The 17379-nt window shown below is 52.7% G+C and overlaps 1 protein-coding gene across 7 annotated transcripts in view; it reads left to right on the forward strand.

Moving 5' to 3' along the window:
* Window positions 1-17379, forward strand: part of PFKFB3 (6-phosphofructo-2-kinase/fructose-2,6-biphosphatase 3) — an 82687-nt gene that overhangs the window by 42087 nt on the left and 23221 nt on the right. For 2 of the 7 annotated variants that reach the window (XM_018056959.1, XM_018056958.1), the window contains exon 1: window positions 12526-12940. The exons of 4 other annotated variants lie outside the window; for them this stretch is intronic. In XM_018056959.1, coding sequence (XP_017912448.1) covers window positions 12865-12940 — 76 coding nt within the window. In that variant the 5' untranslated portion in view covers window positions 12526-12864. Of the gene's footprint in view, window positions 1-12524; window positions 12941-17379 lie in introns of those variants that run through there. One more of the 7 variants, XM_018056957.1, reaches the window with a different exon arrangement.

Here is a 17379-nt window from a genome sequence, read left to right on the forward strand (position 1 = left end):
GTGGGTTCTTTACCACTAGCACCACCTGGGAAGACCCCGCCCCCCCCCACACACTTACCTACACACGTACATACCTACGCATATACATACACGCATGCACACATATCTACATACATGCGTACACATATATATACGTACAAATCTGTTTCTCAGGAGCACCTTGACTGTTACAGGAAGTCGCAGAACCTCCCAGCCACAAGGTGGATGTCGCTGAGTTGGATGGGGAAGACGAAGGAGCTGGGGAAACCCATTTTCTGGCTCAGGTGGCATCCCCTGGCTCAGAGTTCAGGGAGAGATTCGGGGTCTGGAAAAAGGAGAAGGCTCACTTTTCACAGAGCTCTTCCCATCTCAGGATGGGAGGTCCTGAGCCCACAGTGTGCCGAGTCTCTGCTGTGCACTGTTCGTATGAAAACCCCATGCTTTAGGTAAGCATTGATCCTGATGCACCACCAAGCAAGCCCACTCAGGTTCAGCGGCTCGCGACTTGTTCAGCCTCCTGCTCTCTCCTCTCCCTTCCCCGTGTTGTTGAACCTGGGGGCGCTGGGTAGGGGGCAAAAGGGCGAAGGCTGCCACTTGGCAGGTCCTTTCTGCTCATCTCCATTCTCCCAAACTTGCTTTTTCCTGGTCTCTCTATCATCCTCTTCTCCTCTGTCTTGTTGACCACCTTGTCGTAACTTTAACAGATTTAATGTTTTCATTTTTCAGGTCTCTCTTCATCAGCCCTCATCTGCTGTCTTTTTCTTTTTTTAATTGTGCTGAAATTCACACAATGTAAAATGAATGATTTTAAAGCGAGATTTCTCCTGGGCGTGCCACGCAGCATGTGGGATCTTAGCTCTATGGACCAAGGATGGAAACCACTCCCCACTGCATTAGGAGAGCAGAGTCTTAACCACTAGACCACCAGGGAGATTCCAAAATGAACATCATAAAGCACACAGTCCAGTGACATTTAGTACAATATGTTCACAGTGCAGTGCGACGAGCGTCCCATCCAGTCCCGAAAGGTGGTCGCCACCCCCAAAGAAAGCCGCATCCCCGTTAGTCACCCCCGGTCTCTCCAGCCCCTGATCATCAGCCATCTGCTTTCTGTCTGTGTGGGTCCACCTATTCTGGAGAGCTCCCCTGATGGAATTACACGAGGCCTGACCCTTTGCGTCTGGCTTCTTTCATGGAGCATAATTGTATTAGTTTGCTCCGGCTGCCATAACAAAATACCACCGATGGGGTAGCTCAAACAACAGACACTTGTTTTCTCACGGTTCCAGAGGCTGGAATCTGAGAGGAGGTTCGGTTTTTCCTGAGGCCTCCTTGCGCTCACAGGGCCTTTTTCCTGTGGGCACACACCAGGTTTCTCTTTGGATGTCCAAACTCCTCTTCTTGTAGAGACTCTACAAGGTTGGATGAGGGTCCACTCTATTGGCCTCATTTAACTGAATTGCTCCTTTAAAGACCCTACGTCCGAATACAGTCACATTTAAAGGTACTGGGGGTCAGGGCTTCAGCATGTGAGTTTTCAGTTCAGTTCAGTTCAGTCGCTCAGTCGTGTCCGACTCTTTGTGACCCCATGAATCGCAGCACGCCAGGCCTCCCTGTCCATCACCATCTCCTGGAGTTCACCCAAACTCATGTCCATCGAGTCGGTGATGCCATCCAGCCATCTCATCCTCTGTCGTTCCCTTCTCCTCCTGCCCCCAATCCCTCCCAGCATCAGAGTCTTTTCCAATGAGTCAACTCTTCGCATGAGGTGGCAAAAGTATTGGAATTTCAACCTCAGCACCAGTCTTTCCAATGAACACCCAGGACTGACCTCCTTTAGGATGGACTGGTTGGATCTCCTTGCAGTCCAAGGGACTCTCAAGAGTCTTCTCCAACACCACAGTTCAAAAGCATCAATTCTTTGGCACTCAGCTTTCTTCACAGTCCAACTCTCACATCCATACATGACCACAGGAAAAACCATAGCCTTGACTAGACGGACCTTTGTTGGCAAAGTAATATCTCTGCTTTTGAATATGCAATCTAGGTCGGTCATAACTTTCCTTCCAAGGAATAAGCGTCTTTTAATTTCATGGCTGCAATCACCATCTGCAGTGATTTTGGAGCCCAAAAAATAGTCTGACACTGTTTCCACTGTTTCCCCATCTATTTCCCATGAAGTGATGGGACTAGATACCATGATCTTCGTTTTCTGAATGTTGAGCTTTAAGCCAACTTTTTCACTCTCCTCTTTCACTTTCATCAAGAGGCTTTTTAGTTCCTCTTCACTTCCTGCCACAAGGGTGGTGTCATCTGCATATCTGAGGTTATTGATATTTCTCTCAGCAATCTTAATTCCAGCTTGTGCTTCTTCTCGCACAGCGTTTCTCATGATGTACTCTGCATAGAAGTTAAATAAGCAGGGTGAGTTTTCGGGGAACACAAAAATTCAAATGAGTTCCCCTAGACACACGTGTTGAAGAAGGAAATGGCCACCCACTCCAGTATTCTTGCCTGGAAAACCCCATGGGCAGAGGAGCCTGGTGGGCTACAGGCGATGGGGTTGCAAAGAGTTGGACATGACGTAGCCACTAAACAACAACGGCACATGTGCAACGTCATCAAGGTTTACCCATGTTGCAGTATGTATCCTTCCTTTCAAGGCTGAGTAATGTCTCATTGTATGGATGGACTACGTTTTGTGTTTCCATTCATCTCTTGATGGATACTTGGACTTCTGGCTCTTGTGAAAAACACTGCTATACCCACTGCCTTTTTCCATAAAGGGGTGACTGGCACTGGGGGAGTGGAAGGCAGAGGAGAGCAGGCATGGTGTGCACCCTATCCCCAGAGAGCAGTGCTAAGAGTCTGGGTGCAGATTTCAGGTCCAGCCTTCTGTATCTGGGTGCCTCTGGCCCTCCGCAAGCCAGTAACAAATATTTGACCAGCAACTGTGTCGTTGTGAGCTTGCCTTTGGGCAGTGAAGGGCTGCCAGACTGATTGAGTCTTTTTTTATTTTAACGGCCTATTTCCTTTTGGCTGCACCGGGTCTTGGTTGCTGTGTGCAGGCTTTCTCTAGTTTCAGTGAGTGGGGGCTACTCTCTTGTGGAGCACGGGCTCTTGAGTGTAGGCTTCAGTACTTGCGGTTGCCCCTCGGCACGTGGAATCCTCCCGGACCAGGGACTGAACCCTTGTCCTCTGCATTCGCAAGCAGATTCTTAACCCCAGGACCACCAGGGAAGTCCATTGGTTGAGTCTTTAGCTGATGTAATCACTGTCCTGGTGTTTGCACACTGTCCCTGGCATCTGTCTGGCCTCTTCATCCACCATGACTAATGGCCAAGTGATAGCTTTCTTGCTGATGAGGAAACAGCCTGAACTAGGGGGAAAAAAAAAAAATCCCCAAGTTGTCTAACTTATCCTCAGCTTATCCAGTGATGTGTTCTGGAAATCTTTCACCTACCGAAAGTCACCCAGCCCTTTTCTTATGGCACAGGTGGGTTTTTGCCTGTTTCTTTTCCATATGTGATTTGGAAGAGAGTGTCATGCAGGTCCTAGAAGACCCTCAGGAGACATCCGCATCGGGGGGTTCTTAGGGATCAGTAGCTGCTGTTGTTTCCCCCGCTCCATGGCGAGCTGACCCAGAGCTGCCGCCTCAGTTTATCTGGCTCTTACTACACTTCTGGATTGCTTCTTCGACCTCTCCTTGTTTTGTGTTTGTGTCTAATAAAATATTGTCATTGGGAAACTTTTCTGGCAAGAAATAGAGTCACAAAGTGTTCCAGGGCACGCTTCCATGACTGTGATGAAAAGAAACAAGGCTGGTGTCAGAGAGAAATGGGTGGCCAGCGCTGTGTGTCGGGGGGAGTGGGTGTGGGGCTCCCTGTGGCCCAGTGTCTAGTCCCCAGATTTTCCTCTTTAGAAATTGGATGTTAGTGCAACCAGCGGTGGTGGAGCTTGGGGAGACCAAGTCACAAACCAAACTGGTGAGAGAATGGTCTTTAAACTAGATTGCTCACTTGGTACGTTTCCAGGAGGACCACAGCTGCTGGGCAGGATAGAACGTTGTGGTCTGCTCACCAGTGGGTTGTCTGTGAAGGTGAGGGGAGGTGGAGGCGTTCTGTGCCTGAAGGGTCCCTGTCACGGCTGCTTGCAGAGCCGAGGCAGCCTGTTAAAAGTGAAAGTCGCTCAGTCCTGTCCAGCTCTGCGACCCCATGGACTGTACAGTCCATGGAATTCTCCAGGATTACTCATCAATTCATCCTCACTGCAGGTGGCAACTTTTTCAGGATTTGAGGGCCCTGTAACCTGCATCCTATGGTATGGTTACAGGTCCCTACATCCAGTTAGCATTCTAGCACCCCGATCTTTTCCTGCTGCACCCCGCCACCTCTTGTTTTCATGCCTTTGAGATGAATTTTCCAGGAAAAAAGTTTTTTGGCCTGCCCTTCTCTTAGGATAAATGCTGTTTGGGGAAGGAGTGGAGGAGAAATTGAGAACCAAGTCATTTGAAACCATCATCTCCACGCAGGGGGGACTGTCTCTTGAGCTCCCCCTCACCCTATCTTCCTTAACCCTGAGCAGAGACTCTGAACCTTATCTCAGGGTCCTAAGACTGTTGCCTGCCTGTTATAACCTGTCCTTAACACTATGACCAGAGGCCAGCCTTTCACCAAGTGCACATGCCGATAGCCAGTGCTGTGAGTACCTGCCACCAGGCCGGCTCCATTCTAGCCCCTCTGGCTGAAAACAGCCAGGATTACAAAGAAGTTCCCTCCCGTCTTCTTGCTGCTCTTTCTCGGTGCCCACTGGAGTCTTCCTCTAGTTTAAAACAGGAGCTACTTGTCCTGATGGTCCACAAGGTGCCCCCTGGCTGCCCCCCACGCCCCACTCTCTACCCACCTGGCTGTCTGTTGCACCCACCTGCCTTCTCCCCGAATCTGGATCCCAGCCCAGCGCCTTCCTCTTTGTGCCTCCACTTGGGTGTTTCTTACTCCACAAACCTGGGAGGGCGACTGAAGATGCGGGATACAACACGGAACGTGGACCATCCGCCAGCTTGTTACAGCACAGTGCGCTGAAGCGACGGTGTCTGCACTCCATGAGGTTAACTGGGACCCAGCGCTGCCCTTAGCTTCTTCTGGTTCTTCTCACGACTGGAAAACCTTCAGCCGCAGCTGTTGCTCCTGCGGGTCCGCACTGTCCTGGAGCCACAGTGATGCCGTGCTCTTGACAGTCTGGCCACAAAGATACCTTATCAACCACAGAAATGTGGAGCTCATCAGAGAGTTCGAATAGTTTTCAAGAAGTAGGATATTTCTTTTCCTCTTTGCTTTTATTAGGACATCTTAAAACCTTTGAGAAGTACACAAAGAGCTCAAAGCCTCCCTCCTGCACCTTTTTAAAAGAAGTTTTTAATGCTGACTCACTTTGATTTCATGAAATAGTTATTTCTTTTTAATCTGCTGTGGTGGCAACTATTAGCCTTTTAAGAAGAGGACACTGTTAGGTGTGAGTGCTGGGACTCTGTTGGGGTGGCGGGGGCGGGGGGTGACTCTCTCTTCGTATCCTAAGGAGCACTTTACAGTGTAGGCTTAGTTATTAATCTTTGTAATAGTTTCTGAAGACGCTTCTTATTTCCTCGTTATATCCAAATAGTAGGTAATGTAGATACTGTCATAGAAACCACTTGGATCCAAAGTTTTGTTGTTGGCATTGTTATTGAGAAGGAAACTGAATGTTCTAGTTGGAAAGTGATTTAATTGGGTGACACTTGAAAGAATACCAGCCTAGTCAGTTATTTTTTTATTCCTTGGCTCATTATTAATAGCTGTGTGATCACAAGGAAGTCATATTGGTGAGCCTCGGTTTCATTAACTCTAAGGGGAAAAGGTAGGAGAGTGTGTGTGTCTGTGTGTTTCTGTGTGTCCGTCCATGTGTGTGTGTGTGTTGGGGACACTATGAAATTCAAAAATGAATCCGTATTTCTGACAAGGACCATGCCTCATTTGACTTTGGCGCCCCCAGGACAGCTGCTGTTAGTAAATGCTTGTTTCATGTGGGAAGAAACAGAGATATTGACTTTCTTCAATGTGTGACCTTGGACTTAGCGGAGAAACGCTGTAGGACAATGAGATGGATACGAAATTCCCAGGCCATCTGCGAGAAACGCTGTAGGACAATGAGATGGATACGAAATTCCCAGCCCATCTGCCCCAAGTCCATGCAAACTCTCCGTATTCTCCCAATGTGAGCTTGTTACCCTGAGCCTGCATTCAGCATGATCTTACCTTACCCAGCACCTGTCTCTCAGTTCCCTGCTTGTATTCTATTTCGTGGCCATGTCCCACTCTGGTCTTCAGCTACAAGCTCTTGGGCATGGGAGATCTTTCTTTGTCATGCTCGGCGTGAGACAGAGCACGCAGCACTATGATGAGCTAGGTGATCACCTGCTGCTGCTTCCTGGCTAGACCCAAGATGAGATGGTTGTGATTCCAGTGCAGCCTGTTCTGTGCATGACTCGCAGCTCCTGCTCCTGAGCATCTGTTAAATGTACCAGAAGATGGACAGTGAGCTGCTTGCTGGTCTCTGTGTCTGCTTTCCCCTCCAGGAAAAACAGGTTTGGCACGGTCGTCGGGAGCCCTCAGCCGACCTCTACATGGGTCTCCTCTTTATTTCATGTTGTGCCTGCAAAGACCGCAAACCTGCTGATACTCTCCCGAAGATCTACACAAAGCCCGTAAACAGAATCATCGCCCCCACCTCCACCAAAGTAAAACTGTTTGAGCTTGATTCCTCTTTTCCGCAGGTGTGGGATTCGGAAGCAAAGGTGTTAGGAACACATGCACATCCCCAGGTTCCTGGCTCCCTTTCTGCCAGTTCCCGTCTCCCTTCATGTCTGTACTGCGTAGAATCCCATGAACAGAGGAGCCTGGCAGACTACAGTCCAGGGGGTCGCAAAGAGTCAGACTCAACTGAAGCTACCTAGCACACACTGTCTATGCTTTTGGCTATTTTTTTTTCCAGAATTTGAGCAAACTGAGTGATCACCAATTTAAAATCTGGGGTGTTTTTAAACAACTTTTTTTCTTTTGAAATTGAAAAGTTACAAAATAGCACATAGAGTCCTATGAACCCTTCACCCAGCTTCCTCTTATGGGGACATCTCCATAAGACGGCAGAAAAATATCAAAACCGGGAAACTGATTGCTGGTACCAGACTGTGAAACAGACCACAGAATATCCGATTTTTAAAAACACACACAAAGGAATGCTTTAAAAACTTTTTTTAATTGGAGGATAATTGCTTTACAATATTGTGCTGGTTTCTGCCACACATCAACATGAATCAGCCACGGGTATACAAATGTCCCCTCCCTCTGGAACCTCCCTCCCATCTCCCACCCCATCCCACCCCTCTAGGTGGTTGCAGGGCCCTAGGCTGAGCTCTCCGAGTCACTGGCTATCTATTTTACATATGGTAATGTATCTGTTTCCAAGCTACTCTCTTAGTTTGTCCCCCTCCTCCCCCTGCAAGTCTGTTCGCTATGTCTGCATCTCCATTGCTGCCCTGCAAACAGGTTCATCAGTACCATCTCTCCAGATTCCATACACACACATAACATCTGTCTCGATATTGGGTGAAGAGGTTGGCAGGGAGTGTCAGATACTCTCAGAGCAGGAGCCTGATGCAATGCCTGCTTGAAACACCCAGGGCAATTTTAAGAGTATGGTCCCTAGGTCACGGGTGTGCCTTCAGAAGAGGAAAGGCCTGCAGAAAGTGGAGGAACAAGGGCTAGGCAGAAGGAAAGGAAACTTGCTGGTTCAGTGGGACTTCAGTCGTGACTCTTCACCAAGAGCCAGGCTGTGGCCACATTTAAGTGTCCTGGTACCTCATACTGAGATGAGTAAGTCCCCTCATTTGGAGAAACATCTATACGACATTTGTAGAAAAATAAGTGACTTTTAAAAACTGGACTTTATTTTCAGAGCAGTTTGAGATTCACGGCAAAATTGAGAGGAAGGTACAGACTTTTCCCAGGTGCCCCCCACCCCCACCCATGCCGTGCCTGCTGTCATCAGCATCATTCACCAGGTGGCACGTGGTTACTGAGGCTGAACCCACACAGACACATCTGCTGCTGCCGTTGTGTGCTGCCGTGTCCGACTCTTTGCGACCCCATGGACTATAGCCTGCCAGGCTTCTCTGTTCATGGGATTCTCCAGGCAGGAACACTGGAGTGGGTTGCCATGTCCTCCTCCAGGGCATCTTCCCAGCCCAGGGATCGAACCCTCATCTCCTGTGTCTCCTGCAGTGGCAGGCGTTATCGTCACCCAAAGTCCACTGTTTACCGTGGGTTCACTCTTGGTGTTGTATATTAAATGAGTTTGGACAGATATATAAAGACACATATCCATCACTGTAATATACAGAGCAGTGTAAATGCCCTAAAAATCCCTTGTACTTTACCCGTGTATCACTCTTTCTTCCCTAACCCCTGGCAACCATTCATCTTTTTACTGTAATTGTACCTTTTCCAGAATTTCATGGAGTTGGAATCATAGTCTGGAGCCTTTTCAGATTGACTTATTTCGCTTAGGAATATGTACTTACCGTTCCTGCATGTCTTTGTCATGACTTGACAGCTCGTTTCTTTCTGGCAGTAAATAATATCCCATTGTCTGGAGGCATCACAGTTTATTTACCCTTTCACCTGCTGATGGACATGTTGGCTGCTTCCACCTTTGGGCGATGCTGAATGAAGCTGCTATAAACCTCCATGTGCAGGTTTTGAACTGGGTTTTCAACTCGTTGGCGTTGCATCGTGTGGGTCTCTGTCTGTATCTGTGTTCCTTTCATGTATGAGTGACATTTTATATATATATATTTTAAGTCCTCTCCCCTTTCTTTGGATGGTTGGTGAGGTAAGGGCTGATTTCAGTCTTTTATTTGGTGTCTGTCTTCACTCTCTCAGACACTGGATTGTTCGCGGGAGCAAATGACGACACTTTGTGTCTAATTAGCAATATCTGATTGCTCACCACCTGCCAGGGCTTGTTCTGTCTCTTCTCGCTGGGGAGAAGGTGGGTTCTAGCACCATTTCAGTGTTTAAATCTGGTTCAGTGGCTCACCATTGTGCAAATGGTGTTGCTTTTTTGCTGTAGTTACAGGAGTGTCTGGGGTGGTGGTAGTTGGGGGGATGGGGTGCGGGGAGGTGGTTAGATGACCTCTGCTAGCAGAGGGAACCGAGAAGCAAGAGGTCATGGAGAAAACCCAGCCCCACCACTCCTGCTGAGTCTGGACCCAGCGAAGGAATTCTCTATAAAGAAGCATGGCAGCAGGCCATGCCGCACACGCAGGGCTTTCTCAGCTGCCTTCTGGGTGAGATGATCTGAGTTACAGTGCACGCTTCTCCCCTCATCATCACTCTGCTCAGCACCCTGGAGTCAGGCTGTGGCCATCACAAGTCTCTTGGGAGATGTCTGTGTCAAGTAAGGGAAAAAAGTTCCTAACTGGCTGTGGTCCTTGACCTTTAGCCCGGTTCTGACTCCTGTAATCTCTAAACTTCCCTTTACTCATTTAAAAGGATGATTGGATAATCTGGAAGATTCCTTGTAGACCTTGGGTCATAAAATTCTACACCCCCCCCCACCCTAATCCTTGAAGCTGTCCTGTTTGTAAAAATATCATTGGATTAGAGGGGTTTTTACATTCTCTGCTGCCTTTTCTGAAGGACGGCATCCCTGATCGCCAGATTTTGGGGGTGGGTCAAAGCCATGGATGGTTGGATATAGATAAGGTTGTTAACAGAACTAGGGAAACAGGTGGATGTCTAAACCAGTTGCCTCTGGACCAGTCCATTCTGGAGTTCAGATGCGCTTGGCTTGTTTGTAAATGAACTTGCAGAGAAGCGACGTTATCTTCCAGAAGAACACTACCCTGATATACCGTACTGGGGGACTGCAAGGACTGCTCCAGTTCTGGCTGTCTCATGACCCACACCCCCCCCCCAACCTTATTTTTAAAGTGTGAATTCGAGCTCGTCCCCCACTCTCTCCCAGTTTCTTTGCACTTATATATAAGAAGTGGGAGAAGGATTACGCAAAACTTCCGTTTGCTGGCCTCCATCAGGTGAGGGAGGTGATGATCAGCTAGAACTCCGTCTCTGCTCTAAGGCACGCACTATGGACACCCAGGCAGCAAAGGTGCCAAGCCTCAGCTAGAAGCTCCGAGGACTGTCACTGCCTTGTGCCCGCCGAGCTGGGCCCTGGTCAGACACGTGATCCAGACAGGGAAATTAAAGATACACTGTCAGTTCACTTCTGTGGCCTGCTCGGAAACACAGTCCCCTGCAAGCTTGGAGGGTGGAAGAATGCCACCCCAGCCTTGCCCTGTCCTTCAGCCTGTGCAAACAAAAGTCGGTGGGCAATAGCTGGCACACAGGTACCCTGGGTCCTCAGGGAGAGACGAGTGTGCAAACATGCGGGGGTGCAGCCGGGGCGCCGGACCCCAGCAGCTGGGGGCAGGGTGCAGGTGCGCCCTCCTCACTGTTTTCCTCTTTGGGTCAGCCCGCTCTTATTTCTGGAGTGGAGTGGGACTCTCCCTGGGGCGATCTAGGGTGTCATCTCTGGCATTTGCTCCCAGTGCAGAAAAACAAGTCCGAATGCAACGCACTCGGGTTTCTGAACAGCTGCCCAAGCTCCGAAACCAGGCAGTCAGCAAAGCGGAGGAAGGGAGGAGGGCAGGGGTTCGGGAGAGGGAGGAGGGGGCGGGGCGGGGGGAGGCGGTCAAGGGCTCTGTTTCGGTGGGCGACGCTCCTCCCCGGGCTGGGGAGTGGGGAAAGTGGGGGACGTCCAGGCGAGTGGGGTGCCCCTAGTGGGGATCGGGGTGCAGGAGCGAAGGGGTCGAGGGTACCCCCCAGTGGACGACAATGGGAGATCCGGACCCCTGGGCGGGCTAGGGTGGAGGAAAGTGAGGATGCTTGAGCTCGGTGAGGAGCCTGCAGTGGGGGTCGGTGCGCGAAGGGAGGGGTGTTGAGGGTACATCCCCACCCGGTGGGTAGCGCTGGACGCTCTGCGACCCCAGGCGGGCTGGGGGAGGGGGCTGCCTGGACTGAGGGAGTGCCCAGGGTGGGGGTGGGCGTCGGGCTGGGGGATGGTTCGGAGCTCGTGCTCTGGGCGAGCTGGGGTGCGAGGAAGGGGGAGGCGCGGCGGGGCGGGGCGGGCAGGCAGGAGCTGCTTGCCTGCCGCCAGGGAGCGGGCGCCTTCCCAGCCGAGCCATGCGGTACGTGAGCGACGTGTGGCAGCCTCTGCGCAGACTGTTCCGCGGCAGTGTGGGTTTCGGCGAGCGCCGCCTCCTTCCAATCACCGCGCAGCCCCAGCGGAGGGATGCGCCTGTGCAGCGCAGCGCTGCTCACTGAGGCGTCGCGTGCCAAAGTCACATCCAAGTGAATGCCTGCGAGGGAGGCATCCCTCCGCACCCCGCACCCCAGATCTTCACAGGGCGGCCACGGACCTGACCTCACGACTGCCGTATGTCCCCAGCTGATGCAAAGCCTTGGGAACCCGGGATACGGAGGGACACACGGCAAAAACTGGCGAATTTTAGGGGTTTGCACAATCAAGGTGCCACCTCCCAATAGTTATTCGGGACTTTCAGTCAGGTAATCAATTTCAGATCAGAATAGGATCGAGGTTTATCTACTATTCTACTAGAAGAAATAAAAGTATATCGAAAATATTGTAAACGGTGACCGTGAAAACCAAGATGCCACGTTCCATTTTGGTCCAGCCTCCGAGTCTTTCCCGCCCCCTCCTTGTGCCCAGCATTCCGGGGACCTTTCAGCACAGGTCAGGGTTTCTAAGGAATTCAGGAAATTGGGCAGAGTGAGGACCAAGGGCCAAGGAAGCCCCCTCCCCTGGGGTGGCGCCAGGGCAGTGGTGGCTGAGACTCACGGATATTATTAGGGAGCAGTTCCAGCAAGGAGTGACCCCAGAGGCGCTCTCAGCGACCTCCTTCTGGCCTCCCTCTAGGGTAGCAGAGACACACACCCCCGTCCCCTCTTAACTTTTTCCCAACTTTTAACCCTAAACCCCTGTCTTCACCGTGACCGTGCCTGGCCCGGAATGTATAAAGTAATTGGCCTCCAATTTAAATAAATTTGTATTTAAGAAAGAATGCACAGTATCTGGGTCCCATTCCCAAAGAGGCCGAGTCTTTAGGATGCAATAAGCATTCCAGGTGATTCGCTTGCAGGGCTCCACGGGCCGCACTGGACGGTTCTGTTTCTCTCCTCCCAGCACAGCTGCAGTGGTTATTCTGGGAAGCTGTGCGGGGCGTTTTTAGGGGATGACAGGAGGAGGCTCACCAAGTGGCACTTTCAGCCAGGGCTCCTTTAGGGCGTTATCTGAGTCGGCGTCGCCGGTCTGCAGGGGGCGCCAGCAGGCTGGGCCACCCTCCTTCCACGTGAAAGGGGGCTGGAACCCGAGGAATGCGTCCCCGCCCCAGGGCTGACGTGTGCGTGGCTGTCTTAAAAGCCGGGGCGGCGCGCTGGGCGTCCAGCAGAGCCGGAGAGGAGGCCAGCGGGCGAGGACCGCACGGGCTCTAGCCGGCGCAAGAGGACCGCGGCTGTCACTGCGCTCGGAGCATCCGCGCCCCGCGGGAGCCGTGGGTGCCGCCCCAGCCCCGCGTCCCTCTCGCAGCGCTTGGGGAGCCTCGCGCCCCAGGCGAGCGCCCGTGATTTAGCACAAAGCACGTTTCCAAAAAGCCGCGCTTTCGCGCACGCACCCTCGCCCCCCTTTGTTTCGGGGGTCGCCAGGCCGCTCTCCTCCCCAAGTCTGAATTCTTCGGAAGGGGCGGAGGGCCGCCGAGCCTCGGCTGGGAAGATGCCCTTGGAGCTGACTCAGAGCCGGGTGCAGAAGATCTGGATCCCGGTCGACCACCGCCCCTCGCTGCCCAGGAGTGAGTGCAGACGCGCGCGGGGCCGGGCGGCCGGGGAGGGCGCGCCGTGCGCGGAGAGGGGCCATTGTGTGGAGGGCGCCGGCCCGGCGCTTTTGTGCCGGCTCCCCTCCTCCGGCGCGCTCGGCCGGCCGGGCGCCGCCCTCCGCGCCGTCCCCGCGTCCCGGCCCGGGCGCCCCCCGCTCCTCCCCACCAGCTCCGGCGCGGGGCGGGCACGGCGCCGGCGCTGCGCCTCCCCTGGCCGGCGTCGGGGGCGCTGTGGCCCGGCTCGAGGGCTTCGCGGGGCTCCGCTCGACTCGGCTCGCGCGCGGAGCGCAGAGGGACCCGGAAACGGCGCGCGCGCTGAGCGGGAAGCGCCGGGCGCCGCCGGGAACCTCCGTTTCGGGGACGCGTGGGAAGGGACGCCGGCGTCTCCCGCGGCCGCGGCCCCTCTCCCGGGCGCCCGCCGCGCCTCCTCGGGTCCCAGCCGCCGTTCTGCGTCGATCGCTACCTCCTCTCTCCTCTCTTCCCCTCCTTCCCTCCCGCCTCCTTTTCTCCGCTTTCCGCCTCCTCTTCCCCACCGCGTGTTTCTCTCTCCTCTCAACCTCTCTCTGCTTCCACCCCCTCACTCCATCCTTCGTCTCTCTGTTTCTCTTTCTTTATGTATTTCCTTCGTCTATCTTTTTCTCCTCCTTTCTATGTATTTCTAATCTCCTATCTTTAGTTCTCTTTCCCCTCCTCTCCCTTCGCGGTCTTTACTGCTGTCTGCCTCCCTCTCTCTTCCTCTCCCCGTGCCCCCCTCTACCCCCTATGCCGGGGCGTAGAGAGTTGTCTGGAACTCAGCCTTTGTGCACGTTTCGGGGAGGGTCTGCGGGTGGGGACTACGCGGTTGGCAGCGTTTCCCGAGTGTGCGAGCCGGCGCGCGCGCGGGCACACATACACACTCTCTCTCTGGACTTGGAGTTTGCTGACAGTTCGCCTCTCCGCCCTGTCGGGCCTGGCCCGTAAATGCTTTGGGAAGGTTTACCTTGGGCTCTGTCCCCAGCCACGGAGAGAGCCACCTCTTAAAAGGGTGGTTCCAGAGGTTTGAAGGCGACACACGCTCCTCCAGCAAAATCACCAAGGGGCCTGTCAGGTGGACAGGCTGAGACAGTGGTGAGCATTTTGCTCCAGGTCAGGTCAGGTCAGGATGCCTGAGAGATAAACACTGGCTCCCAGGTGCAAACCCTCCCAAGTGGCTTCAAGGCATCCCCCGAGCTAGGTGGCCTGTGGGCTTTCTCTGCCATCACATTTTTCAGGGGCTGGTCACCAAGGCCGCAGTGACAGCTCCTCTCCCGAGGGTTTGCCCAGGTGTGAGTTACCTCCCTGTCCTCAGACCTGCCCCAGGAGGTGGGGAGAGTTGACCCTGGGGTGCTCTTAGGACATCCTGGTGATGGGAGCCTGACAAGGTGCTCCCTATGCTGGCAGGGGTGGGGTGGAGCAGAGTGCTCCTCCACCAGCTTCATCCCTCAGGTCCAGCAGGCCACAGAAGGACAACTAGGCTTCTTTGCAAGGTAGCTGGGCACTGGGGAACCTTACAGGTGTCTTGCTCCCCAGCCCTTTCAGGTATGCTCTTAAATAGCCCACTGAACAGGCTGACCACGGTCCGGTTATATTTCTGTAAAACCTGTTGGTGGTGAGAAATGCCCCATCTGAAATCAGGAGGGAGATGCAGAAGGAGCCCCACCCCTTTTTGACTTTTGGATAAAAGATGTTGATAAAAGAACACTCGATACACTGGGGCACACAGATATACATTGGTTCTCTCAACACCTGTAGGTGTATGTGTGCACACAGAAATGCACACTCACATTTAGCCATCTTATGGGGTTCACGGCAGGGTGGGGCGGGAGGGGAACTCTGAGCTAGGCTGGCATCCGCTTGTTGAGTGATTCTGACAGACACAAGTGTGTGGCCACGCTTTTCCTCGGGGCTTCAGAGATCCATCCATTAGTCCCTATCAGCCTGCACGTCTCGCACGCAGATGAGATATTTGCCTGAAAATCCCTGTCGGAACAATTTGCAGCTTGATGGGTGGGGGGCTGGGGGGAGGCGGTTTGCTGAAGCTGAAGGATTAAGTCCCTTGTCCCCGCCCACTCCTGCAATCCCTGTGTGTGGCTGTTGGGGTTACATTTTTTTCTTAGAAGATTATCTGCACCCTGGGTATTTATTGCTTGCATGCCGTTATTTTAAGTAGCAGTGTCTTTCTGGGTTTATATGGTCACAGTTGTCTCCTCCCATCATGGAGAGAGGGTATCTCTTCCTGGCATCTTTCCCATTCCCTGCCCCTCCCCCATTCTTTAATGGCATTGGGAACTGGGTGGATTTTTCTCCCTCCTGAACCTGTTGCCATCTTTCTAAGTGCTGTCCTAGTTGGGGGTCACAGCAGACCGTCTGAGATGTGTTAACTAACAGAGGACACAGAAAACATGACTGTGGATATATAAAGAATGGTAAAAAACAGCCGCAGGAAGCCCCAGATTGATTCATTTGGTGGCACTTCCACCTCTGAAGCCCATCGTTTCGGGGCCCGGTTGCTACAACTTCATGGTGGTAAATGCTTCTTACAAATCCTGCCGCTTCCTTCAAGCGCAGACTGTAATTCAGGGAGACTTACTGACTTGGTGAATCAGCTGAATGGACAAGGAAGTAGGCTCTCGACTGGCAAGAACTAGCGATCCTTTGTTTCTCATCACGGAGAGAGTTATATGTGCAGGTCCCAACTCATGTATCATTTCTCTGCTCAGAACCCGGTGTCCTCATCTGTAAAGCAGGCTATGCACTGTCTGCTGAGAGAAGGTTTCATCTCACAGAGGCTTTAGCCCCACTGATGGTTTTCCTGCTCAAAGAGGGAAAATCGGGGAAATCTTACAGACCTTATCACGGGGGCAGCCGCTGCAATCTGCGGTCGTGAATCTCCTCCCTGGCTTCACATTTAAATCATGTGGGGGAGACTTTAGAAAAAATGCACGCTGGTACCCCCTCTCCAAGTTAGAATTGCTACAGGTGCAGCCTGTGCATCCTGGTTTTAAAAGCTTTTTAGGTTCAGCCGCTGGTCGAGAACCACTTTTTGAGGAAGGAGCACTTCAAGGGTTTCAGGTGAGAAGGACCAAGGTGAACCCCAGGTCTGTCCCTCACCGCTTATGCAGGGGACCTCCTTCACTTGTGGGTCCTGGTTCCCTCGTGTCTGGCCTTAATGGAAGGAAGCCCTAATGGCTGATGGAGGCTACCACAGCAAGTATCCTACACGTTACCTTCTGCTTCACCCTCTGGGAACCTTTGTGAAACATCCGTGCATTTAACAGACGGAAGACCGAGACTCCAAAAGGTCGAGTAACTCGTCCGGGACCCGAGGCAGTGCTGGCTTTGAACTCTCCTGGCTCCAGGCCCTCTCAGCCACCATGTTCCTGCGTTGTCAACTGATTCCCTGAAACACCCCTCCCTCCCTTGCTGGCAGAGAGCCTGTTGGGTTGGGAGGGCCATTCTCTGGACGAGAATTAGGCATTGAGTTAAAATGTGCGTGCAAAGCAATGAATGAGTGCAGCATCCACTGCACAGTCCAGAAGAGTTTAGGAAAGAGGTTTTGCTGAGCTGGGGTCTCCCCACCCTGCAGAGCCTCAGCCCACCTCACTGCCACCACCCCCCCACCATCCCCCTGGGGCAAGGTCACTTCCCTGTCGATTTCTAACACGGGACCAGGCAGACTCTCTGGGCTGAAATGATCCCAGGAGAAAGTTTGTGTCCAGTGGACCACAGCCAGGTATCTGCCGTGGCTTTCTGGGCCTGCCTTCCATTCTCCCAGGGTGGAGTGTGTGGTCCTGTTCCCCAGAGAGCCCTTTTCAGGCGGTGGTGTCACAGCAGAGCTTACTGTGCAGCGTGTCATTTGCCCTTGCCTGGCAGCGATGGGGGAGCAGGTTGCCATGGGTACCATAGACACTCTGCCATGGAACTTGCATGAGGCCCGCTGGGCACTGGCCTGGTCTACATCTGCAGCCCGGCTGTCTGTCTTGCATGAGTTCCCCTGAAACTTGGTGTTGAAGCCTAACTACCTACTTAGAAGAGAAGAGCATGAGTAACGTGGCATCTTTCGAGGTTAACATTTTGGAGTGCCTCTGGGTGGCAGGAAGTTTACAGGAGGTGCAGTACGTGCGTGCTAAGTCGCTTCAGTCATGTCTAACTCTTTGCGACCCCATGGACGGTAGCCCACCAGGCTCCTCTGTCCATGGGATTCTCCAGGCAAGAATAATGGAGTGGTTTGCCATGCCCTTTTCCAGGGGATCTTCCTGACCTAGGGATTGAACCTGTGTCTCCTGTTGCTCCTGAATTGCAGGCAGATTCTTTACTGCTGAGCCACCAGGGAAGCCTACAGGAGCAATGGCAAAGTGTCTTCCATTGGTTTTTTTTTATTTTCTGAGCCTGCAGTA

This window comes from Capra hircus, chromosome 13 (assembly GCF_001704415.2).
Source record: "Capra hircus breed San Clemente chromosome 13, ASM170441v1, whole genome shotgun sequence".
NCBI classification, from domain to species: Eukaryota; Metazoa; Chordata; class Mammalia; order Artiodactyla; family Bovidae; genus Capra; species Capra hircus.